Source organism: Sabethes cyaneus, chromosome 2 (assembly GCF_943734655.1).
Source record: "Sabethes cyaneus chromosome 2, idSabCyanKW18_F2, whole genome shotgun sequence".
Classification (NCBI taxonomy): Eukaryota; Metazoa; Arthropoda; class Insecta; order Diptera; family Culicidae; genus Sabethes; species Sabethes cyaneus.
In genome coordinates this window covers 101,264,563-101,292,553 of record NC_071354.1, presented here as the reverse complement: position 1 = coordinate 101,292,553, position 27,991 = coordinate 101,264,563, and the positions used below count along the sequence as shown (strand labels likewise).

At 38.7% G+C, this 27,991-nt stretch overlaps 1 protein-coding gene across 1 annotated transcript in view; it reads right to left on the bottom strand.

Annotated features, from left to right (window-relative positions):
• The window catches only part of LOC128735032 (uncharacterized), a 128,741-nt gene extending 101,615 nt beyond the window's left edge, over positions 1 to 27,126 (bottom strand). The window contains exon 1 of the mRNA XM_053829491.1: positions 25,145 to 27,126. Coding sequence (XP_053685466.1) covers positions 25,145 to 25,304 — 160 coding nt within the window. The 5' untranslated portion in view covers positions 25,305 to 27,126. The remainder of the gene's footprint in view (positions 1 to 25,144) is intronic.
• Positions 27,127 to 27,991: the final 865 nt, after the last annotated feature.

Below are 27,991 nucleotides of genomic sequence, written 5' to 3'. Positions count from 1 at the left end.
CGCTACACGTAGTGCCGGGCGTAGCTCATTGAATTGAAAGAGTATTCAATCGACCGCTATTCATTGAGGGTGAGAGCATGACTTGACCAAAACAGATGGGAAGAGAAACGGAAACACTAGACACATCCGAATTTTGCGCAGATATACCGACTGCATAAAAACCACGCAGTCAATGCCACCGGGTAGCATAGACGAACGTGATTGAATACAACAGAACTACAGACCGGGCAGCCGGGAGACCTTCCACAAAAACAAAACACTTTTTGTGTGTACGCAATACTGACGGTGATGGCTATTTCCTTTTCGTTTCGCTCGTTTGGGTTCCACCGGCCAAAAGTGACACACAGTGTCGGCAAAATATGTGTTTATTATTGATTATAACGTTCAAAGCATGTTTCTCCCATGCCTCAGGTATACCATTTTACGAGCACAAACGACAATGGGTCAATTTTGGGTCTAAAATGCTGATGACCTACCAAGAATTTCGCTCAACCGTCGGGACAGACGAAGTAAATTAATCTTAATTTAGCTCTTCCCCTCAAGCAGGACCGAGGCAGTGCAGTGCGTTTGTGTTTGTTTTCAAGACCGCACACAGGGTGGTAGTTTCGTAATCTAGCCCTAGGGCGGCACTGATAAAACGGAATCGAAGCAATGATGGGGGTGCATTCATACGCGCGGCTCCTTTAAGCATCCCGATGATTAAAGAGTGCTAAAAAGCCGTTGAAAGCTTTATTAACATGCCCGCCAGGTCCCCGGGAAGACAATAATTCAGCGGTAATTCCGGCAGACCACCGGCAGAGCATTGGAATTGGTTGGATTGAACTTTCCATGACTACCCAACTTTGCTATAAATATACGGTAATTTGAAAACCGGTATTTCAATGCTTAATTTTGTTAATAATGGTGTCTTACAATTAATTTACTGGCCAGATTTATTTTATCATTTATTTGGTTTAAAAAACTAATCGTGCAAACAAGGCATGGTAAAGAAGAAAAAAAATTGTTTAAATAAGAACTTTTTAATTGAGCACAACATATTACGCAAATACCACAATGACGGACAAAACAGCAAGAGCAACGCTCATCAAATCATCCCAAACTGTGATACTTGTAGGAGGATAACTAAAATCAATGGGTTTAAATCTAAGAAACTCGTTTATTATCACCATGAAAGAAAAATTCTATGACATTCTATGACGAACTGTTTTTTTCGCCCCAATAATATTTGGTAGCATAACCGTTATTTCAAATAACTTAACTTCACGCCCAAGTAACAATTCTAAAGCCACTTGGTTTTACTTGAATTTTATAAAGGTTTTATTGCGGTATTAATAAATACCAAGAGGATACGAGTCCAAACACACTTATAGCTAGCTAGAAAACCATAATAAAACTGTTAATAAAGCAAGTTTATTGTGGTTGCTTATATTACCACGTTAAAACTTGTTGGCTGCACCACGTCTCGTATAAAGTTACCATAAGTGTGGCGTAGCGATACAAAATGGCGCACCAATCAAAATTGAGCTTATCGCGGTTACATGTCAAACCGCAATAAATCTGTTTTATAGAGCTACTAGCTGACCCGACAAACTTCGTATTGCCACAAATTAACCTGTGTTGTACATAAATCACGAATCTCGGATGATCTTTGTCACAATCTCGAGTTTTGCAAGTTTCTGAGGAGTTCAACCTTAGATGATTCATGTTGACAATTACGTAACTATGAAAGCATCCCAGGTAACCAATAAGCATCACCAATACTGTTCAAATGTGGGCCAATAACTTTACTGATAACCTTCTTATAGTGCTGACAATACTAATTTAGCTAATTTACAGCTAATTACCGACACGAAGAATTTGAATACAATTTTGGATGCCAATTTACAACACCTATGCAGTCAAAAAAAAATATACAAAAGCGTGCAGTATAAAATACCAGATACGCTGATTTGCTGCTTATGTTAATGCTTATTAGTTACCAGGAATGGGTAGTTTAATATACAAAATTGCAATTTTTCCTAACAGTAAAGTAGAAAACAACTCCCCTGTCCCCTCATTGCATAGCCAGAAAGCGGATAGTAATATTCGCCATGATTGTACAACATTTCGCTGAATATCATTTTGCGAAAAACCTTAAGCGGAATGCACCATTTCACGGAAAACTTTTTTGTGGAAAGTACCATTTCGCGATTCTCTCCTTACTCGCTGTCGCTCGTTCCAGGAAACCCAGGTAGACCTAGGAAAACAAATAAGCCTAGACAGTAGTGATTTCTGCGGGGAGTTGCCTCCCCCCAGTGGGCGGCGCTTCCGACGGCGGGTAGCCGGCAACACTCGCGGCCGTTTCGTGCTGAATGATCTAGTGTTACTATAGATAGTTTTTGTGGTCTTGTTATTGACTAATGTTTTATGGAACATTTTCTCGAATTTCTCGAGTTCGATTAGTTTTTGTTTCGCAAAAAATTTTGTTTTATTTGTATGAGAGTCCATATCCCCCTACCACAGGAGTGAGAGGTCTCTAACTATCATTAAATAAATTCGCCAAATTTGGTTCCATTTACTGAAGCTTTTGGAGCGTCTTAGTAGAATACGAAACCTAAAAATTAAAAAAGAAGAAAACTTATCCAATTTAATGCTACTATGTATCATACATAGTACATACATAGTACATAGTAGAATTAAATTGGATAAGTTTTCTTCGTTTTTAATTTTTAGGTTGGTTCCATTTGCTTGATTAGTTCTCAAGTTATAAGGAAATTTGAATTTCATTTGTATGGGAGCTCCCCCTCCTAAACAGGGGAGGCATCTTAATGCATCATAGAAAAAATTTCTGCCCCCTAAAAGTCCCACATGCCAAATTTGGTTCTATTTGCTTGATTAATTCTCGAGATAAGAGGAAATTTGCTTTTCATTTGTATGGAAGCCCACCCTCTTAAAGGGGAGATGGGTCACAACTCGCTTTCTAAAGAGGAGAGGGGTCTCAATTCACCATAGAAAAAAATCTTGCCTCCAAAACCACTTACACGTCAAATTTGGTTCCATTTGCTTGATTAGTTCTCGAGTTATGAGGAAATTTGCCTTTCATTTGTATAGGAGCCCCCCTCCTAAAGTGGGGAGGGGTCCTAATTCATCATAGAAAAAATTGTTGCCTCTAAAAACATCTACATGCCAAATTTGGTTCCATTTGCATTTGATTAGTTCTCGAGTTATGAGGAAATTTGTATTTCGTTTGTATAGGAGCCCCCCCTCTTAAAGTGGGGAGGGGTCCTAATTCACCATAGAAAATATTCTTGCCTACAAAAACCTCCGCTTGCCAAATTTGGTTCTATTTGCTTGATTAGTTCTCGAGTTATGAGGAAATTTGCATTTCATTTGTATAGGAGCCCCCCCACTCCCAAAGTGGGGAGGGGTCCTAATTCATCATAGAAAAAATTGTTGCCTCCAAAAACACCTACATGCCAAATTTGGTTCCATTTGCTTGATTAGTTCTCGAGTTATGAGGAAATTTGTATTTAGTTTGTATAGGAGCCCCCCCTCTTAAAGCAGGGAGGGGTCCTAATTCACGATAGAAAATATTCTTGCCCTCGAAAACTTTCACATGCAAAATTTTGTTCCATTTGCTTGACTAGTTCTCGAGTTATGAGGAAATTTGTATTTCATTTGTACGGAAGCCCCCCCTCTAAAAGGGGAGAGGAGTCATAATTCCCCTTCTAAAGAAGGGAGGGGTCTCTATTTACCATAGAATAAATTCTTGTCACCAAAAACACTCACATGCCAAATTTTGTTCTATTTGCTTGATTAGTTCTCGAGTTATGCAGAAATTTGTGTTTCATTTGTATGGGAGCCCTCCTCTTAGTGGGGAGAGGGGTCTCTAACCATCACTAAAGTAAAACCTTTCCTGGCTACAAAAACCTCTACATGCAAATTTTCACGCCGATTGGTGTAGTAGTTTTTGATTCTATAAGGAACATCCCGACAGACAGACAGACAGAAATCAACTTTTATATATAAAATTAAAACGGTAACACCCTGACTAAACAGATTTATTGCTGCTGCTATGAAGAATACCAAATCATTTTTCTATGCGAACCCATATTGCCATACTCTAGTATTTTGTTTTAGCTCGCAAACAAATATTCATCAAAGCAAAGTGGTTTGTAGAAAGAAAGTTATTATCAATCGGTTTTCCTGTCAGAGGATTGGGTGTTGTTTTGAAAGATCGTTTGATCGCATCACTTACCACAGTGAATCCAGATCTGATCATACTAACACAATCATTCTTCCTGTCCCCTGACGATTACAAGGACGTGGCCGGTGCCCTTATTGATCTATTTAGAGGCGTAGCTACTGAATTGTTGTACATTGAAGTTGAATTGAATTGATCACTCAGATATCTGTTTGATTCTAACTGTTCGACCTTTTAATTCAACAATAAGCTTTGTTATTTCTAAAAATAGCTATAGCTTCTATCAAAAAAAAATTGTAGAATCAAGAGTAAGTATTTTTGGGTTTATTAACGATCTAATACAAGGGTATGATATCAAGATCGTCATCGGGGATTTCAATGCACAGGTCGGCCAGGAGGAGGAATACAAACCGGTGATTGGAAGGTTCAGTGCACACCAGCGAACCAATGAAATGGGCCTAAGACTTATCGACTTTGCCGCCTCCAAGAATATGGCCGTACGTAGTACCTTTTTCCAGCACAGAATCCACCATAAGTACACCTGGAGGTCACCAAATCAGACAGAATCACAGATCGACCACATTTTGATCGACAGTCGGCACTTCTCAGACATTATCGACGTCAGATCCTATCGAAGCGCTAACGTTGACTCGGACCACTACCTAGTGATGGTTAAGATGCGCCCAAGACTCTCCGTTGTGAACAACATTCGGTACCGACGCCAGCCTGGGTTAGATCTCGCGCGGCTGAAGCAGCCAGACGTCGCCGCAAACTACGCGCATTCACTCGAAGCTGCACTGCCGGAAGAGGACGAGCTGGACGAAGCCCCTCTCGAGGACTGTTGGAACACTATCAAAACAGCCATCAGCAGTGTAGCGGAGAGCTCCATCGGGCATGTGGGCCGGAATCAGCGGAACGATTGGTTTGACGATGAATGTAGGAGGGTGATGGATGAGGAGAACGCTGCGCGGGCGGCCAAGATGCGCAGTGCCACACGTCAGAACGTGGAAAGACACAAACAGAAGAAGATGCAGCGAAACCAAATCTTTCGGGAGAAAAAGCGTAACCTGGAAGAGCAGGAATATGCGGAGTTGGAGCGGCTGCATCGTTCTCAGGAAACGCGGAAGTTCTACCAGAAACTGAACGGATCCCGCAAAGGCTTTGTGCCGCGAGCCGAAATGTGTCGGGATAAGACTGGCAGTATTCTGACGGACGATCGTGAGGTGACGGATAGGTGGAAGCAGCACTTCGACGAACACCTGAATGGCGCCCAGGCGGAAAACCATGGCGGCGGGGGAAAGCGATTTCGACGGTGCAGCAAATGGGGAAGAGGTGCCAGTCCCAACGATAGGCGAAGTTAAGGAGGCCATCATGCAGCTAAAGAACAACAAATCAGCTGGAAAAGATGGCATCGGAGCGGAGCTTATTAAAATGGGACCAGAAAAGCTGGCCGTTTGTCTACACCGACTAATTGTTAGAATTTGGGATACGGAACAGCTACCGGAGGAGTGGAAAGATGGGGTTATCTGCCCGATCTACAAAAAGGGCGACAAGTTGGACTGTGAGAACTATCGAGCGATCACCGTTCTCAATGCCGCTTATAAAGTGCTGTCCCAAATCATTTTCCGCCGTCTATCACCAATTGCGAATAGATTTGTGGGAACTTATCAAGCCGGCTTCGTCGAAGGTCGGTCTACAACGGATCAAATATTTACACTGCGGCAAATCCTCCAAAAGGGCCGTGAATACAGAGTTCCCACGCATCATTTATTCGTTGACTTCAAAGCCGCATATGATACCATCGACCGGAAAGAGCTATGGAAAATCATGGACGAGAACAGCTTCCCCAGGAAGCTCATCAAACTGATTAAATCTACGATGGATGGTACGCAGTGCTGTGTTCGGATTTCGGGTGGATTGTCAAGTTCATTCGAATCACACAGAGGGCTTCGTCAAGGTGATGGTCTTTCATGCCTGCTGTTCAACATAGCGCTACAAGGTGTTATGAACCGAGCGGATATCAACACGCGGGGCACGATATTCAACAAATCTAGTCAATTCGTCTGCTTTGCCGATGACATGGATATTATCGGCAGAACATCTGTGGCGGTGGCTGAACAGTACACCAGACTAAAGCGCGAAGCAGAAAAGATTGGGTTAAAGGTAAATACGTCTAAAACAAAGTACATGCTGGCCAGCGGAACCGAGGCCGAACGACACCGCTTGGGCAGTAGTATATTGATCGACGGTGATGAGTTTGAGGTAGTCGATGAATTTGTCTACCTTGGCTCACTGGTAACGGCGGACAATGACACCAGCCGTGAAATTCGGAGGCGTATTATCAGCGGAAGTCGTGCTTACTATGGGCTCCACAAGCAATTGCGGTCGAGCAGACTAAGTCCCCGTACAAAGTGCACCCTGTACAAGACGCTTATTAGACCGGTTGTTCTCTACGGGCATGAAACATGGACAATGCTCGAGGAGGACCTGCGAGTGCTCGGAGTTTTCGAACGACGAGTGCTAAGAACGATCTTCGGCGGCGTACAGGAGAACGGAGTATGGAGGCGGAGGATGAACCATGAACTCGCACAGCTCTATGGCGAACCCAGTATCCAGAAGGTGGCTAAAGCTGGACGGATGCGATGGGCAGGGCATGTTGCAAGAATGCCGGACAACTGCCCTGCAAAGATGGTGTTCGCCTCAAATCCGGTAGGAACAAGACGACCAGGAGCGCAGCGAGCAAGATGGTTAGACCAGGTGGAGCGAGATCTGGCGGAGAGTACTCGGTGTCCGAGGAATTGGAGAGCGGTAGCCCTCAACCGAGTTACATGGAGAAATTTTGTTCAACAGGCTTTGTCTTAGGACGGCAAGCCACCTAAGTAAGTAAGTAAGTAAGTATACAAGGGTATGAAATGGGGAAGGCAAATGAGGAGCGTTCAATATAGCTCTAGCTATCCCAAGCCCCGACCTAGCGCCTCCACATGGCCATACCCGGTAATGCTCTATTGAGTAGCCAAGCTAGAAGGTGCGATACTGTGTGGTTCCCGGCTGCCTGATCTCATAATCGAGGTTTTGGGCAGACGGCGGAGCCACACGATCTTGATAATAGGTAAGCATAATATAATTTATTTTAATTATTTTTTTTCGTTTTAGCTTATGAAGCATTTCCTGCTATATAGTGAAAACTTTGGCCAATACGAGTGTTAATACTGCACATGGATATTGGATACCAGAAGAAAAATTAAATTAATTATTAGAAGCACTTATGGAAACTAAAAGGACGCAACTCTATTCCATTCGAAGGACTGCTGGTGAGATTGTTCTATTTTTACCCATATATACCACATTTCATAAATAAACTAGAATCGGGAAGAGGGAGGGACCATCAGAGCACTTGTTTGAAGCGGTGGGCCTAGGGAGACTGAAACAGTCAACTTTCTAGGGTTAATCTTGGCCCGATTAACAACACATCGTGGATAATGAGCGGGCTCTTCTCCCCACCTGCTGGAGTCATTCTGCATTAAGACGGTTTATTTAACGATTGACTCAGGTGACTTAGCCCTTGGAAGGAGATTCTCTAAATCCCTGGTACGTGTAAGTGATGTTGCTTATCGACCAATTCCCTTTTGGCCCTTCATACAAGAGTTGGGAAGCATGACCAATCGTTGAATATGTTCCACTCTTTTTGACATGATAGGCTCATTGCTATGAATGGATGTTCTGCTAAGGCAGGTGGTAGTACCATATATTCATATGCATATATTCATATTATTAACGATCTAATACAAAATAAGTATGAATTCTGTTTAAAAAAAATTATTCAAAAATGTGGTACAACAACAGACATTGTTGTTTCTAACTATCATCATTTTTCTGCGTGCACTATAAAAATGCTTTGCGACCGTGGGGTCCACTCTTCATAAAATTGTTATAGCCTCTTTGAGAATCAGGTTACAAGCTTAAGTAGTTTTATCACACTCTTTCTGCAGAAAGCAGCAATAAAACCGATTATGATTTTCGCTGCTTGATAACTACCGACATAATTTAGTGAAACTTTTCGCTACAAATCCATAAAGCGTGCAGTTTGCTCTGGTAAAAAGCTAAATTACCAAATAAATAAGTCTGCCAGCTTTGTTTACTTGAAAATACATCCGCGAAAAAGTTGAAGGTCAGATCATTCTGATCGATTTGGTTTATAGCGACCATAATGAAATATCCTGTAGTATAATCAATAAATTTTGAGTAGTCTCCGTTGATTTGCAGCATATGCGCAATTAATTTTATCGTGCCTATTGATATAATAGGTGAATAAAATCAACGAGCAATCGAAATTTTGCTTTTTTCAAAAACCGGTTGTTTTAAGGGGACATGAACGTCAAAAATTTTGGTAAAATTATTATTTTTATAACAGATTCTACAGATTTTTCCGAAAAAGGCAGCGTTAGACTGTGGTCTTATTGTTTTGGAAAGTAAGGAAGTGTCTGATGCGAAGAATGAAGAAAGGATGAACTGAAAAATTTCGATATGGACCAAAAATATATCGGAGTGTGTTACCAACTAAACTACCACCACCCACTATAATTTGGTAGCCTAATACCTAATTATGTTTTCTTTCTTAAATTGATTTTTAATTATGTTTTATTTCTCCAATTCTATCACTCCCCGTATACGCGTCACATACTTCCTCATACGACGATATTATTTTGTATGACTGCTCTTCGTTTCTATCCCCGAGCAGGCTTGGCATACACTTTTCGCTTCGATTTTGCTCTTTTGATTACTGCATCTCAGCCAAGCAAAATTTTAAAAAGTGATGTATGGGGCGTTTGTAGAATTTGTTATTATCTATAATATTGCTGAAGTAAGCATTACTGTGCATTTTGTATTTCTGGCGCTATAAGGCTGCTACCCTCTTGGTGGCAAAAAGAGCGCATTGGCATTGCTGACCTACAGCGCCGTAAATACTAAAGATAAAACTTCACTTTCTTCAGCAATATTCTAGACAATTACCAGCTCTACAAATGCCCCATACACCACTTTTTCAAATTCTGCTTGGCTGAGGAGCAGTAATCAAAAGAGCAAAATCAAAGTGAAAAGTGTATGCCAAACCTGCCCCCGAGCATTCTATCTGCTTATCTATTCGGTCAGTGTAATAGATGCAAAGCAATACGTTGCCGTCGTTCGCACGGCAAGTCTCGGATTAAATCCACAACCAGGCGTGTTTTTTCTATTTTATTTGCTTGTATGTGACTAAACGCGGTTTTGCCCGTCACTAAAAATAATAAAAAATAAAAAAATATTCAACGAAATTGAAGACTACCACTGTACGGGCCAATGATTTAACTGTATGTGAATCGTCGGTCAGGATTCGAATTAGGAAGCTGTTGTAATGGCACATCGACTGAAAACACATGCCAACTGCAATACATTTCACAAACGCCTTCGAATGGCGATAGAAGAAAACGGATAGAGATATGAACCGAGTTTGAGGTTTTAAACATTAAAAAACCTTTGCGAGAAAGTTTATTGATTTTTGAGATCTACAAGCAACACTAATTACCCTGTACACTCACAGTGGCGCGCCTTCAAACAATGCTTGGCCAAAAGTTAAGACTTACTTTAAATAGGCAGAAAATAGAATCTTTCACTAATTTTGGGTCACTTATTTTAAATTTGGAATAAACAATAAAAAAATGTGTTCATGGTGGTTTACAAAATTAAACAAAACAGTTTCACTGAAGAATTTTTTACTAATTTCATTTGCTTTGGTAGAGCAAATTTTGAATATTTTTGTTGAAAAGCTCATTCAAATATCTTTCATATTTGGTATCAAATTTAGAAATTTGGTTTAGAGCAGTGGTGCCCACGCATAGGCGTGGTCCGGGCCAAATCAGATCGCCCCATGAGTCCGCGGGCCGCAATGACCTCTGGCCATTCTTGCACATAACAAAATGTAACATAGGCGGCAGTAAAAGCCACAAGAATGACCACAAGATTTAAACTGGAAAGCAATATACACAAGGTATTACGACTGAGCTGAGCGACCCCTGTGTCATCAAAAAAATATTCATAAGTCCGCCATCACTGAAATCAGTCCGCGGCCGCACGAATCATCACAAAGGGTCGCAGTTTGGTTTAGAAGTTTGTCTGGGAGACAAAAAATCATTCTTCAACAGGTTCAATTTCATAAGTCTGTTAAAAAACTACAAGGTATTCAACCCTAAGGGTTGTACGAAAGGGTGACGTAGGATTATATCAGATCATTAGATCAAAGACTAATGTCAACTGCATTTCTGGCATATGTATGTTTATAAGAATCTGTGAGTGCCATTGTTTAAGTGAATGTTTAAAGGAGAAGAGCGAAATATTCAGATTCAATTCTTCATTGAATGCTTTCTTTCAATTGATTGCCATCACTTCATTCATTGGCTTTGAAAATACGTGGACGGGGATTCATAAATACAACGCCTGCAACCATTGAGGCATAGAGATTTCTTTTAAAAATTATTTGTGTGCTTCATAAAGGTTGAAATAGTAATGAACGACCAGCCCACAGATTATTGTATTAAATATAATTATGCGTAGCCTGACATGTTGTAAAAATCTTACTTTAAAACTCGCTTGTGGCCTTTAAAAGGGCCATTGGTTTGGTTACAAATAACATTAAAGCCAAAGAACGTTTATCGCAAATATGACGTGCCATTCGAATGTCCTTCTCTTTTGATATGAATAGCAACAAGCACGGAAGTTAACCTCCCACATGTCAAATTTGGTTCCATTGTTAGCACATTCACAAGATTTTTCTATCAATCGACCAGAATCAGATCAGATATTTTTATGCATTGATTTCTGTAAAGACACTTTGTTGTTTGATAATTTGCTAAAAGTAGTTATAAAAATTGATAGTTATAAGACGAGAAAAGAGAGAAAAAGAAAAGCATAGAGGAGAGTGAGAGAAGGGAAGGGAGAACAAGAAACAAGGACAGAAGTGGGAGAAAAAGAGAGTGAAAAACAAGGAGAGAAAAGAGAAAAAATGGGAGATAAACGGAGAGAGAGATAGAGAAACGAATAGAGATAAAGGTAGAAATAGAAAGGCAGAAGAGAAGAGCGAGATAGAGATAGGAAAGAAGAGCGATAGAGATGTAGATGTTGAAGGGCATATGGAAAAGCAAACGAATGGGTCTTCTTTATTACCACCAAGCAAAGATAATTATCCATAACAATAACAAATTAACGTGTTTTTCAAAAATGGATGGAATTGTGAAGTTTATTTGTTATAGGTACCTTAGAGGGTTACATCTCTAAAATCATGTGATCCAGCAAATGTCCATTTTTTCATGGAAGTACGCAAAAAGTAGCTAAGATTTTGATGTTCATGAAACATAATTATTTAGTCGAGCACCAGGTAAGAAATAGTCTGATTTTTTCCGGTTTTTATGGCCAACGCTTTACCCAGTTATTTTCTCAAATAAGTTTCTTTACACAATTTAAATGAGGTAATTTACTCACAGAACAGAAAAAGTTGGATGTCAATTAATTTTTTCTAGATATCCTTTTTCTTCAAAAGTAGAAATGGCCAATTTGGTTGAATTCTGTGTTTGAAAGATGATCACTTTTTTTGGTAATGATTTTTATTAGAGAGTAGTTTTAAACCTGGAAGTTCATTCGCCACTTCATGATAACTTTTGAATGCGGTGATATTAATGTCAAAATGTGAAGAAATCTGTTCAGAAAAGAACTTTTGCGATTATTTATTCAAACAAAAATTGCGCATGTGACTCTGAGCCTCAAAAAGCGAAAACCATCTACCGACAGTCTTACCCGTTAGAGGGTTAAAATAAGGCAAAAAAACTTAAATCTGAAGCTTCTAACAAGTGGTAGATTTGAGCCACTCAGAAAAAAAGTTGTTCCCTGTTGAAATATAATGCCCTACAACCGTTTATCGAGCAACAAAAGGAAATGCAATCGACAGTTGCCTTACAGTAGTGCCAGCAAACGAACGGAAATAGCTCTGACCGGAGTGAACTTCTGGGTTTCCACTACACGCAACAATTGGCGCTGCCTTCATTACTGCGGTATGTGCAAATATGGACAGAATTTCACTGACCTGGTACCTGATCGCATTCGGTTGTGCCAAGAACGGCCACGGCCACGACCACGGCCAGGGGCAATGAAGAGGAAACACCTGAGCAATTGGCGCACATAGTGCGATTACAGTATAATTATTCGCGCTAATGCTAACTCATGAATAGGATAAAAATTTCAGTTAGAAGTTTACTTCCACTTGGTCCCGGTGATTGCGATCGCAGATCTGGGTGAAGAACTGGCAAAGTCTTACAGACTGGGTTTTTAGCCTCGCGAACAGTCTTCAAGAAAGAAAGCGCCTCCAAGATTATTAATTGATATCTATCTTTCCTATCCACTCGGAAATCGACAGATCCATCGATATCTTCAGAGGCCAGAGGCGAGAATCAGAGGCGCGTTCGTTGGCTCATTCAAAAGCTTTTTAGCGATTATTTCTCACAATTATTCCATTCGTTGTTTGTGTTCTAGTAATTGGTTACGGAAAGTACTCTTCACTTTGTGTACAATTACGTTCCATTCCCCAGATTGAGAAATGCAGCCCATCCATCGCGCTTCAATCTGACGCAGAGGTCCGATGGTTTTCCACGTTCAACGCCAACAGTCAACGGAGGTGGCGCGGTGGAAACAGCGGCAGTGGCGGTCATGGCGGCAGCAACGGCGGCGGCGGCGGCGCTCTGTCGAACTCATGTCTATCATGTAAGTAAATGTCTGTGTGTAAGGTGTGATGCTGAAGAGTGAACCATACAGTGATTATGATGTATTTTTAGATGTTTCAATCAGATGGTCTTTCACTCAAAGGCAGCCGTACTGCGGCGCGGAGTGCAAGTAGGTCTTCCTATCGATTCGGGAACAAGAACGCCACAAGATCTACGTGAGAGAACCGATCAGTACAGTATTTGTTGTTCCTTAACTTTCTCTCACTTCCTACTTCCGATGTTCGAACATCGATAACTTTTTTTACGTCAGTTATCGAGTGCAATTGCTAGTGCGGAAGGATTTGATAATAAATTTGGGATGACCTTAATCATGGTATGATTTGGATTTTGTTTACGTACACTAAAATTATAGGAGCAAACATAATTTCTAAAAGATTTTACTTCACAACTTTTCCAATTTCGGCTTTTTGGGACGACTTTAACAGACATCACATTAAGGTCTATTAAAATCTTGGGATTGGACTTTTTAAATCCTTTTCGTACTAAATACTACGGAGTAAATGCTTTTCGTACAACTATTTCAAGCATTATTAAAAACATTGTAATTTCATTACGCTACTAAAAGTAGTGTAAAATATTGCAAAATACAATCCCGGCAGACAGTTTCGAAATCATTTCCTACATGGGTGATTGCCCATAAAAGTCGCAAGGGTGTGGCTTGGTCTGCAGACCGCAGTGAATAAAACATTAGTAAGATGAAACGTTGATGTATGAGCGAATAATTTCGACAGGCTGTAAAATCCGTCAATATTCTCACGGTCGTCACTGCTCCTTTAATATGGCAGATTTTCAAACAGGAATTGGCGTAAAGTTTTGTGACAGGTGCATCATTTCTCTTGAAGCAATAATGGAAAGGCACGTCAGGAGTCACTGCAAAAGACAATCATTAAGACTGTCGCAGTGGCTTTTGGAACCCAACGCCCTTCAGTCATACGAAAAATATATCAGGAGCTGATACGAACGGAGTACCAATGTAAACTGTTATTATGAATTACTATGTTGCAAAGAAGCTTAGACTTTTCGTATTGTACATTGAACTTGATCCGTTCACCTTTTCCGGTGGAAATTCCGGTGGAATACAATACCAGTAACATCAACCAGTGCGTGCACGCATGCTCTAATGTTCCTGTGCGCTATCATTTATGAATGAAGGATTCCTATCGGTTGTGTTTTGCGGTCAAAGAGACTCTCATTTGAGGACAATTTGCTCGCTTGCGGCTCTTGTTTGAGGACAAATAACGCTTCTTTTGCTTTTTTTTCTTTTCACTACCATTCAAAAATAGAATAATACTCATATACAGAACGACTTTTACAAGGACTCCTAACCATAACTAACTAGAGCAAGTTTATTAATGGAAGATGAAAAACCAACGCGGCACGTCTTTCGAGCATGAAGCCACTTCGGACCACATCTAGACTTCGGTACTTGAAGGAAGTACATATACGAAAAGGCGTAATCCTACAAATAAACTTGCTTTTTGTCTAATGAAGACAGGTATTAATTATTAACCCCTCTTAGGTCTACATCATTTTTAGCACTAAAAATAGCACGCATAATTCACTAAAATGGCCGTAACTTTTTTATATTTCAATATTTTTTCATGGTGTCCTTCCGGATCCGGAAGGCACGCACTATGGCTCGTAACTGCGACAAAGTAATTGGTATGTCACCAGTCGATGATATGTTTACAAAAATCAACAGATTTCAAATAAATTCTATATATTTGCCAACTTTATCTAAAAAAGCCATGTCACGGTCCCACAAGGAACTCCGGAATAACTCCGGGGCCATATGACATATGGCCATTATCTGTAGATATTATGAAAATAGAAAATATTTTCGGGAAAATTCCCAAATTTGGTGAAATTTTTTTAGTGAATTTTGCGGTGCTAAAAATGATGTAGACCTTAGAGGGGTTAAACATTGAATTTCTAGTTAAAAGAAGAGATGTTTCGAGAGCGACATTTGTTGCTTTACTTCACTAAGACCCGTTTTATTTGACGTGTTGAAATCCGTTCTATCCGAACATGTTTTATCCTATTTTCTGAGCTACCACCAACAAAGCCAACAACAACCAACCAACAACAGAGGAATTGATGCGCAGTATGATATACAGTTACGTCGTGTCGCTGGGCGATCTGCTCTTTGCTGCTTGATAGCCCCACCGTAATTTAATCAGCATTTCGCTTTGATATACAAAGCTATAAAGCATAAAGCTTGATTTGGTAAAAAGCTGAATCAGTCAATCAGCTTTGTTAACTTGAAAATAAATATCCGCGTGCAGAAAAGTTAAAGTTTTACTGTCAGATCATCCTGATAGATTTAACTTATTGCTTATTTCTTTTTATTAGTTTCCGTAGTTGTGCAGCATATGCGTATTCAATTTTATCGTACATATTGGCAGGCTTGCCATTTCCTCGCTCATTGTGCAAAAAGTGCACCTTTTTTTGTTCAATACAATGAGCAGAACTGCTGCCACAAATGCGAAATCCATGCACGCAAAGCGAAACAGGCCAAAAATAAAGAGAAATATAAGCAAACTTTAGTTGCCATTGAGTCATTGTCATAGTCATAGTCATTGAGCGAAAAAGCAACTGCACGGGAATTCCAATGTTGCCATATCTATCATACACTATCGTCATATGCAACATTTTTTACATTGTTGCCGCTGCGAGAAGTCTAAATAGCTTTTTGTGTCCCATATCATGGTCAGCCAAAACGTGTATTAACATTTTGTTGCTCCTCAATGAGTAGAAGGTAGAACATCAATGTGCAGGTTGCTGAGCAATCGTAGTCAGTAAAAAAGAAAAAAGTTAAAACAAAACGGAGCACAATAATTCGCGACTGAGTAAAGTGTGATTTTTCTCTTCTATTTTTAAATCTGAGGAGGAATCATCCCTGAATATTGGTAAGATAGGAGGATAATGTCAACGCACTATCGAAATTTTGCAATTTTTAAAAACTTGAATTTATTTTTGAAAAAATAAATATATTTAGTTAGTATTATTTAAGTTGATAACTGTGAAATAAAAACCGAATGATAATAATTTTCCTTCTGTAATACACATTTTTCTTTGATTTCTTGTTGATGGGCTAAAAAACTAGAATATGGCAATAGGGCCTCGCATAAAACATGTCTTCAGCGTGGAACTCTAACATTATCTAACATAACAGCAGCATTAATTCTCTTTGTTGAGGGTGTTACCATATTAATAGCACTATAATCTATTTATATAAGAGGCTTATGTCTGTCGCCAAAGCGAGGGGCGCGATATGTATTTTCGTGGTAATAATCGCCCACATTAAGCAAAGACTCAAACCAATCATACCAGATTACATTCAAGACGAGCAAAAGTAACGTAGTTGCACCTCATAGAGTTACATAGCGTTAGCGTTACATAGCGTACCTCCAATTTGCTCTCAATCAGACGCGAGGCGACGCGCGGGGGTTACAGCTAGTAGTTTATAAGACATGTTTATTAACAGATTTATTGTGATTTTAAAGCTAGTTATGAGTATGTTTTGACTCGTATCATTCTTGGTATTGCGTAATACACTCAAATTTCGTTTTATATCCACTCTAGGGGGGACGTAAAAAATCGGTCGTAAAAAAGAGAACAATTCAAATTTTGGACGTAAAACGAGAGGACGTTAATTTACATTTTGGACGTAAAAAAGTGGACGTTATTTCGAATGTTCTAAAACCACCTAATGATTTTTAACGATGACGTTAATTAAAATTTTGAACGGAACCGAGAGGACTTTAATTCAAATTTCGGACGTAAAAAAGGTGACGAAAAACGAAATCACGTAAAATTGGATGGTCTTGGATCTCCACCGAATTCAATTTTCCAACTGATTGGTTCCGAGTTTTTCAGTAGCCAAGTCGACCAAGCCAAGCCGAGTTTCATTAGCAAAATAGACAAAATCAACAATTTTCATCAGTGTAATTTGCTTCAATAAATTATGAACAGCAAGTCCAGTCTTCCATATTCGTCTGATTTTTTGGTCTGAATTAAATAAAACCAGACCTGTAGATAACAGGTCGGTTTTTTCATACATGGTAAAGCCAAACTTCCACCCAAACATTTCTAGATAAATCATTAAATTTTCAGATTTCATTTACAAACTGTTAAGCTATAAGCTGTTATATTAGAATACAATTGCGGTTAGTCATTCTAGCGTAAGTATTAGCATATTCAGGTTCCACCCTGAGTGTCTGACAATACTATACAGTACCTAACTCTTCTTATCAACATATTTAAAAAATGTTTAAGATATGTGAGCAAATTGTTTTCCCGTGACCTCTTAATAGCAGCAGCTGCTCTTACAAAATGTACAATTTTTGATAAATCAAATGAATTTTAATCAGAAGGGTTTAGAAGGTAAAGTAATAAATAAAAAGTAATCATAACGGCGAAGAATGAAATATTAATTATTTGAAAATAGGGGAGTGCCGTCGTGGTTGGGCCACGTTTTGGAATTCGGCCATCTCTTTCGTTTCAACAAGAATTTTAAAAACCTAAATGCATCGTTGCAAAGGTCTAAGAATAAGTTATATTACCGGAAAGTTTTGAGCTGATTGCTTGAAAAATAAAAAAGTTATAGGTATTTACGTGAAGACAAAATATGTTGTCATAGTTGGGCCATGTTGTACAGGTTGGGCCTCCGCAGAAAATCTAAGACATACGTATTGAAATTCTATATAGAGACATGAAAAGAATAAATTCCGTGAACAACGGCTCATATAGGTACAAATACCATATTTTTAATTGCATTTTTGCGAAATTTTGGCGATCTTGGTAAATCAATATTGCTACAATCGCCTTTTCCGAAGTGTACAACTACAATGAAAAAAGCAACAAAAATCTAGGTTTTTATCGTATTAATTTTGCTTTATTTCATTACATTTTACGTGACTGACATTCTCTAGTGATTATTGCGCTTGTGCACTTAAAATTATGGTGGCCCAACCATGACTACGCAAGTGGCCCGACCTTTACAAATAGCGCGTATTTCACCTTAGCCTTCCCAAACACCTTACTGGAGCGGATTTTTCTATAGTCTTCGTGTGAAGCACAACACACTTCTTACATTTTCAAAATTTATCTCGATAATTGCATTTCATGAATTACTTCTTGAAGAAAAGTTCATTACATCTGGAAAACTTTAGTCACTTTAGTTAGAAAGATTTAGTCACTGAATTTAGTACGAGTGTTTTGAATACATGATTGAAACTCACAATATTCTGAAAAGTTAGCTATCACAATAAGAAGTTTTACAATGGTTGTATCATAGATATCATGAGTTACTAAAACTGTAAAATCGTGATGGCCCGACCATAACAGTGGCCCGACGACAACGACAATACCCTACATATTACTATTAAGGATCTTTAAAATACGAATGTTACTAGTCACCTGAACATTCGGTTAATCGATTTATTAGCTGTGGTGTTGATCAAAAGGAAATTCATAACGTAATGATTTTATGGATTATTCAAGTGCTGATTAAAAGAATAATGTTTACCGGTTTTGAAATATATAAAACAAGAAAATTTTTACTTGGAGCAGTCAAAAACGTCAATATTTGATCAAGAAATGTACAATTCCCTTTGACACTTTTTTACCCTGAACTATCCAATGAAACAAGTGATCTAAAATATGCAAAATAATACAGCTAGGTCTAGGATGAGTCGATTTAAAAAGCCGACTTCGGAGACGAAACTTTAATTTTTCCTCGGCGAGGAAAGTAAAACACCAGCTGCTGGAGTGCGACAGCTGAAAACTTGAACCTGTAACGACAACCAGAAAATTGAAGCTGCATCAAAGAACAATTTCATCTTTTCAAATTTGACGCACGCTGCAGTGAATAATTAATAATGCTGAGTATCAAATCAAAATTAACTACATCTAGAGACTTAAATTAATAACCTTTTGGGAAACTGTTTTGAATAGTCACCGTTGGGTGGCAGTGGCAGCTCGAAATCTGTGGATGTTCAAATTTTAAGACACCGACCCTTACATCCTCTTCTTTTTTCGTATGCCTTAACAAACGAATGTTCATATATGCGCGTAGCACCACTCCGGCCTCCATATATCACATATAGAGACCTCTCAGCCATAAAATCCTCCAGTGCATGCTAACGCACCGCTTGTCGCTGTTGTTGTTGCCGCCGCCACCGCTACCAAATGCACCCACTGAATTCGATGCCATTTCCTTCCAGGTTTTCTTGTTCCTCATGCCGGAGACCCCGACAACATGTGGTACACTGGCAAAATGCTCGTACACTTTTTTTCGGAAGAAGGAACCTTTTGATATTATTATATATTTATATATGTTGTATTAAACGCAGCTTAGACGCGACAGATGTGAATTTTTTTTCTGTCTTGATTTTTCATTCTCTATTTCGTTTCTTTCTTGATATTCATATAGGATGAAGGAGAAATGAGACGGAAACAGTGGAAGGCACACCCTGAACCAAAGGGCGCTGACGGCGAGTGTCTGCATGAACTGGTAAGGTATTACAAGCGCTAAAGCCCCCTGACAGCCGTTTTTGAGCCCCTTCATATTTATTCCACACGAGAGCCAGTCAAGATTTTCAAACATTTCGATCACTGTGCACCTTGAATCTTGTTGAGAAAAGCAACCAAGGGTGCCGGGCAAAAGGGACTCTATACACACATAATGGAAAACAAACATCACTTCCTGAGTGGGAAGGAAACTGCAATTCGAGGCTCAGCGATTATCCACTTTTAACAGGTCAACAAAGTACATACACGTGCTCAGGATAAGACTGTTGCAACGTTTTCGGAGCAATTTTATCGCAAATACCGCAGTAGAGGGTAATCATAGCACAAAGCATGCTGCAGAAGATTACCCAAGTAATTTATTATCCCTCAACTCGAGCATACACAAGTAAGTAAGTACGGTACACTGCGGAAACTTGATTACATTTTGATTCAAGCTAGGTAGTAGCGTCTGCATATGTTACCGGTATAGACACCCACCCGTGGTTTTTGATATTTTCTTATAAGAAATTCGTGCATCGTAATCTACATTCTTCTAGTGCTATTACTACAATTTAGTACCTATATTAATAGTAAGCGATAATAAATCACATGTTGACAATACACGTTTATTGCTCTTCACACGTATATTAACACCGAGAACGGGAAGGTTTTTACTATGACCACGAGAGTTTATGTTTCATCCCAGAGGATCCGGACTTTTAGTTAGTCCTTATAAATATGGTTGGATAAGAAATTGCAATATTATTATTATTTTTAAACTTTACCCGCGGAAAAAGTGGCCCAAAATGGAATTGGGCGGTAGTTTCACAATTTGCAAAAAAGTAACTTTTGAATTACTGAAGACTGAACAGGCAAAAATTAAAACTTTTTTCCTAAGGACCAATTCTCGTGAAACTTTCTGGAAATAAACTACTACTACCTAGATGGCTACGTTTTGGCATCATTACCCGCTCCTTTCGTCAAATTTTGGGCAGTGCTAGGGCTGACTTGTTTGCATACTTTTAACCGCACTTTCTTCAATTCAAGTTCAGTGTAACAACTTTTGGGCTTTTGCGAAAGCCTTCCTCTATGATAGTCCAGAATTTCTCGATAGGAGTAAGTTCCGGAGTGCTTGTAGACGAGCTGGGCATAGCTACAGGATGGCAAGTCCGGTAAAATCTGTGTCGGACCTATGTGAGATATCAAGAATAGTAAAAGCCGCAATTGGAGAATTTCGACTTTGTTGATTTGAATGTTGACGGTCCCTGATGTTACGAATGTCTGACTCAGTTGGCCACTTCCGCAGATCACTTGTCAGATAAGGAATATCTTAGCAAAGTTCGCTAGCTTCTTCCATGGCAACATAGTGTTCCTGTCCCGGCATTTATCCGGTGTCGGTCTTGATGTAGGTTTTATCAACAACCAAACAACAATGGTTTTATAAGCCACTTCCTGTGCAACTTCCTTGCCGAGTTTTCGCCTCCGTGTTTTGAGAAAGCTAGGGGAAAATGACTAATTTCGTCGTAATCAAAGCCTTGCCATTTGAATCCACATAAAGTTAGCTGAAAAAGAACTGTTTTATCCTAGCTGGTAATCAAAATATCTCTATACTTCTACAAAAAGTAGGGTAAATTTGCCTAAAACTGTAAAAAGCAGACCATAGGAATCCCCAAAAATATCTTTCCTTTAACATCAAAAAATTGACTGTAGCCCAGCGGCACTTGAAGATATTGAGATAAAGGACTTTTTTGCAAAAAAAATCCTTATTGTGCACTGTCAAGCCCAGGCTGGGGCACACTGGGGTACGTGCCTCATTTTCTCTAAAAATCAGTTTCATATCCAATTTCAAATCCACTTTAAATTCAAGTTCTATTTCAAGTCTAATTTCCCGAACAATCGCCCAGTTAGTTTGCGGGTACGATGCTGGTCCAACAAGCTAGTCATCGTATGTTCGTATCTCGACTGTTACTTAAAGTCAAAAGGATTGCTGCACTAGCCCCGTAACCGTCCTGTACTCTAATAACCGGCTGTGAAATCTGTCGATAAAGAAGAATCAAGTCTTAGAGAGACGTTTAGGCCCAAGGCTTTGCTTTTTTTCAAGTATAATTAAAACTTTAATTCAAGTTTAAGTTCAATCTAATTTAATTTCGAATTTGAAGCGTGTAGGGCGCTATATCTCTGCATATTAGCGTTGATAGGAGGAAATGCTTATCAACTTAGGAACTATATGGGCTTGTTTCATTATGCCTGATTTTTGTTTTCAGGTATAATAAATTCAAATTTGTCACGAGGTTTTCGAGTCACTTTAAATCTCGCATGTGCATAATATTTTTAGATATAAATTATCAAATTATGGTTGTATATGAGCACCAATGGCATTATATTAAATTTATTAAAAGGTATTTTTTAAAGGTATCTTAATTTTCGTAATTACTGGCTTTACCAGAAATTTTTTGAATAGTCAGGTTAGTCTCATATAACTCCCCCCATCTACTAACAACAATTCCTTTCCCGAAATACTTGTGAAGATGCAGAGGATTCCCTGGTCTTTAGTAGCAACAAGTATTGGACTAACATTCCTTCCCATCCCTCCAGGACCCGCATTCGGACGTGGCCGGTGTCGGTATTGATCAGCATGCAGGGACCTGATAAGGTTGCACAATGAGGAATAGCGTGCTGTCCCAAGTATGCTCTTTCCAGCCATCATTTTGCAATTTTCATCGGTCCTGGTTAATAACGGAGTAGCAGCACACGGGCGGTATCCTATGCTTATGCTTATGCTTAATCTAATTTAATTTCGAATTTGAGTAAAACTTCATGTCCAATTCCACGAATAGTTTCATTTCCTGTTATAAATTAACATCAAGTTCATTTACAAGTTTAATTTCAAGTTCAATATGTGTCCAATTTCAAGTAAAATTTCAACTGCATTTTCATGGACTTGAGCCGCTTAGTCGGTTTCGAGGTACGATGCTCGTCTAACAAGCCAGTCGGCGTATGTTCGAATCTCGGCTAGGCGGTGCTGCTAGATAGAGTCAGTAGGATTTTTGCACTAGCCCCGTAACTGTCCTGAACTCTAAAAGCTGGCTGCGAAGCCTGTCGATAAAGAAGGATCAAGTCTTAGAAAGGACGTTTAATCCCACAGCTTTGCTTTTTTCAAGTCCAATTTAAGCTAGTTGTCCCATTTCATGCCCTATCTTAAATCCAACAGTAAGTTTAATTTCAAGTCAAATTACAAGTTCAATATGAGTTGAATTTGAAGTTTAGTTGATTTCCAATTTCTACACCGATTATAAATCTTTAATCAAGTGCAATTTCAGCTTCAATTTAAGTCAAATTCCATGCCAAATTTCATGTCCCATCTTATGTCCAATTTCAATTCTAATTTAATTACAATTCTAACTTCAATTTCAAGTCTAATTTTTAGTAATTTACGTATAATTTGAAGTACAATTTTATTATAAGGCTAATTTTAAGTCTAATTCATAGCGCAACTTTACGTGCTATTTCAGGACCTAGTTCAAGCCCTATCCTACGTCTAATTTTAAGTCTAATTTAAAATCCAATTCAATTTTTTCAATTGGAACTCTAAGTCCAACTGAAACCCAAATCGAAGTCCGCATTCTAATCTAATGTTAAGTCTAGTTTTAAGCTTAGTTGCAAATCCAATTTTGGTAAGTAGATTACTTGCGTAAAAATAAATATGCCATCATGCTATTGCTTGGTTTTTCCAAACCAAAACACTCTTTTTTTAAAGGTCGGTGGCTCAACTTCTGTTTCTGTCTGAGTACGCCAGTGATTTAACCATAATCAAGTAGAATTAACGAATAAACGAAAACATTGGAAAATTCTATTCACTTCTGATACTTAACCCCTCTAATGTCTACATCATTTTTAGCACTGCAAAATTCACTAAAATAGATGTAACTTTTGACGTAGGACTACGTCTTTGGTGCGCGCCATCTGGATCCTGGGGGACACTATAAATCCGGAGCCGGTTCCCATAAAGGGACATTTCAGCATCAATGTCGCATATCAAAAAACATCAGCATTCGATAAAATAGCGATTGGTGATCATCTGATGTCTCTCAGTGGCTGTATGACCGGTTCCGGGCCCGGGGAAGGTTTCTTATCTGATTCAAGCACGAAATGGATTTCGAAGGAACTTTTAGAAAATATTTTCGGAAAAATTCCCAAATTTGGTGAAAAAATATTGAAAGATAAAAACGTTACGGCCATTTTAGTGAATTTTGCGGTGCTAAAAATGATGTAGACCTTAGAGGGCTTAAGGGTATTAACAAAAACGCATATTTCGGTAACGACTTGTAACTTTTTTCCATATTTTTTCCTCACTACCCATAAAAGAATCATCCAAAAATAATTATGCGGACCTTTGTTATTTTTACATGAAAATCAAAATTTCATTGTCTTTTAAGGTAAAATAATTATCATTTTTACATTGTTGTCCGTTAGAGGAGTAAAAGCTTTGCAATGTGGGAAGTTTCTATTAGCTGCTATGATGATAAAAATTTAAGGACTCTGAGATTCAATCCCCTTGTTTTTTCACAATCATTTTCATGTTCCCTTAGCTTTTCACGATTATTTTTCAGACGCATTAATTCGCTCTAAAAGTGTACAAATCAATTCTCCAAAAACAGGCATGGATTTGGTATTGAGCGCGCATATACACAGAGACATTACTTAATTCACCAAAATGAACGGAACCCAATTAATAATACATGACAATAGCGGTGTAATGTGTAGGTAGAGGAGGGAGAAACAAATCTATTCTGCATTGTCCACCCCCGGATGATTTGTCCTTTGTCCAACCGAAGCGAATGATAGGTTTGTACATCTCGTAGAAAAGAGTGTGTCCACATTCAGAATTAAGCAATTTTTCATAGATATTAAAATTTTATTACCATTCGCTGAACTAAAGGCTCAAACATAATTGATTCGTTTGTGTTTGCAATTCGGAAGTTTTGCAATTTTTTTCGGACAATCTGACCAATTCTAAATTCCGTAACGCAATTATTTTTATTAGGGCATAATTTACTGGTTCAATATGATGTTGTACACGCAAGGATAAAAGTTGTTCATTTATAGGTAAGAAACTGTGCATGAAATAAGGCTAAGCAGATACGATATTAGCTCCAGCAAATCAATAACCTGGAAATTCAATAATCTGGCGAACGAAACGCAATAAAATTTTAAAATTTTAGATAAACGTTATTTTAATTTAATTACATATTACAATTTTTTTAGCAACGTAATTTATTTCAAGCGATTTAGCAAATTAACACGTTTTGCTAATTTACGCGTTTTTACGTGAATCTAATTTATGCGTACGCAACACCCCAACAAAAATTTGCTTAAGCGTAATGCTTTATCGGGAATCGGAAAAAAAGGGCAGAGGCGTTATAACTCTCAACTATGTCATCAGAAGAAAGGGGAGGAAAATTTGCACATAACAACTCTTATGACTCATAAATTTCACCATTATATTACAGGATTATACACCAACAAAATCTGTAAGTACATGTAATGACCGTTCAATGTCATGCGAATAAATTTCACAACCTGCCGAGGGTCTTCCGTAATTTGCAATAATTAGGTACATCTAGATATAATAGTAAGGCAATTTTACCTGAGAATCTTGCTAGGAACTTGAAAAATTGGCTGGTCGGTGAGCTCATTGTGCTGTTCGCAAAGTGGTACATTCTGTAGATGGACGGTTCGAACCTGCTGCACAAAACGTAGCTTCTTGCGAAATGGATCATCGCACTGCTAATTTCATCCATCCACATCACATTAGTTTCATTGACTCAATTGGTTAGATTCGTTTTATTTCTTCTGCTTAGCGTTGTTTCTGTGAGTTATTTAAGTGTTTTGATTTTATACAGCTCTTTTCAGCACTTTTTGAAATCACAAATCCGGCAGTTTTGCCCTTCGAACGCACAGATTACAACATCACTTGCACATGAATGATTACGACGTTTTCTTTTCAACATTACGTGTACTTAGAGCCAACACGAATTTAAAACCTTTTTGCTACTTTTCCAGTTTCGCAGCAGCACTTTTCCGATTCATCTAACTTGCACTAAACGAATTAGTAAAGAAATTTTCAATAACCGACTATCAAACGCACTCATCATCATGTTCTGTGTCGAATAAGCGTTTAGTGATAAGCACGGTATCAGTCACTTGAACTTTCACCTGATCAACGTAGCAATTCTTAAGCTCTGCAATGTTACGTTTAAAATGCACCAGCGAGGTGAACATTTTCTTGTTGTTTCGTTGTATTGCACTAATAAGCCAAATCAACCATACTGCCTGTCTGACGGATTGAGCTTAGTTTCTATGTGCACGAGGGTTTCAAACCGTTCGTCAGACATTGATTGTTTGACAGTGCCGATTGAAAGGCAGCGAACACCGCTCATTTTACCGATTCATTTATGTACTTAAGTTTAATTACACGAATTTCACTTTTATTAACTTTCATCTTCGGCTTCTGCTGGGCCATACCACAGTGTTAACTTATAATAGAGCTGAATTACACCCGTTTAAGTATTCTGTTCCGCAATTTACAAACAAAATTCACCGACGATTGTTGTTTTTCTTGTGGGTGTTTAGCTCGCTTAGTTTCACGCAATCCCGCTTCTAAGACCATGTGCGCATACGTGCCAACTTGTGTCTTACCACGGATATAGAACTACGGTAGTCTCGTGCACTGCGTCTGCCGATACTACTCTAAAGTTGCACTAAGATTGAAGCTTTCTACCATTCACCACATATTCTGTATAATTATAGCCAAGTGCGGTGTACGGAGAGCAATTTCTCCAATTCGCCTTATACAGTCCTGCTGGAAACTCCTCCGCGAGTTTGTAAATCTATCCACAACACTTTATGGTGATCTCGTTGAATATATGTCTCAACATTTACTTGTTTACATTAATAAAAGAAATAGATGCCTCTTACACAAATAAAAAGCGGGTATGTGCGAGCGAACGTCTGTTTGAAGGTAATATTTCTTCCAATATATAAATACTTCTTTAGTCCCGCACTCCGGTAGTATATTTACTATTGCTCCTATCCACCATTTTTATTATTCAATTATTACTCATTTCTCGCTGCATCCGTAGTGTTGCATAGGAACGTCCAGCAGCCCAAACGCTTTCGAAATTGATGACCCGTTCATCAACAAACTGTAGTTTTTAATTGATTTGTGTAACCGATATTATACTGGTGACACGACTTTCCGCATTAACCGCTAGGACAGGGTCAACTTTTTTCAATCGTGGAAAACACTGCAAGTTTCCTATACTATCAGTACGTAGTCCGTCACGACGAGTGGTCCGCGTGTGACTGGTGATATTTTTACGCAAGCAAAATGCAAAACACTACCTACTCCATATAACACTTTCAGCTTTTCACGAAATGTTTAGATCTAACTTGCTGGAACTGTCAAAACTCGATAGAAAGATATCTTCAATATGTTGAATTGCTCGCACTGCTGTTTTCCGCTATCAAATCGAACAAAATTGAGTGATCAATCTGGATGAATTAAAACAAAAATACAAACTAGAATACATAAAATTTGTATAACTTTATCGAACTATCTCAAACCTCACAATGCACAAATATTTCTATCCATACTGACATGGCTATACTGAAACTAGTTTTTTTACTCCTCTAGCCTTTCTTCTTTTGCAGCGAGCTGATTGTTTCTCTGCTTCGGCGATCTTCGGGTTTTATTCGGGTGCAGACTGAAATACAAGCAGCCTTGCAGCCCACGTCAGACGTGGGCCGATTTTAGTATGAATATTACGGATCTAGGCGGCCAATTGAATAAAACAACAAACTAAACGTAGTCATATTAGGAAGATAAATTAAACTGCCAATGTACTAAAGAAGTGAAACATAAAAATAACTTTTTAATTGAGTAACATGATTTTGTCACGTTAAATTTACTACAATTTATCATGGCTCTTTTGTATTAACGCGTTGCCTCGAAGTTCGCCGAGTCTCTTTCCCACGAGAACGTTGTGTAAGTGCAATGAATGAAATGACACACACGAAAGAGTATAAGCTACACTGTTAATTAGATTTGAGTATTTGATGATGAAATTTTTTAAATTCTTAAACCAATATAATTGAATTTATTATTAAATTTAAGCATTTTTGTCACCATAATTTTATACAAACATTAGTATAGCCGATATAGTATAGATTGACAAATCAGTAATTAGCCTCAGCGCAATCTTATTGGCACAATTATTCAGATGCCCTTCTTGAAGAGTTGCACGATCACGTTCAGAGCAGAGAAGGGGCTCGTTTATCGTTTCTACTTCATTCATCACTATCGATCATGATGGGTCGTCATGGTCGTTGTAATGTGCAACGCTATACTACATGCAACCACTACCAGTGCCACTAAATGGAATGCATCGAAATGCATCTCAAGGTGCGACTTTCCTGTGGAATTTAATTGATG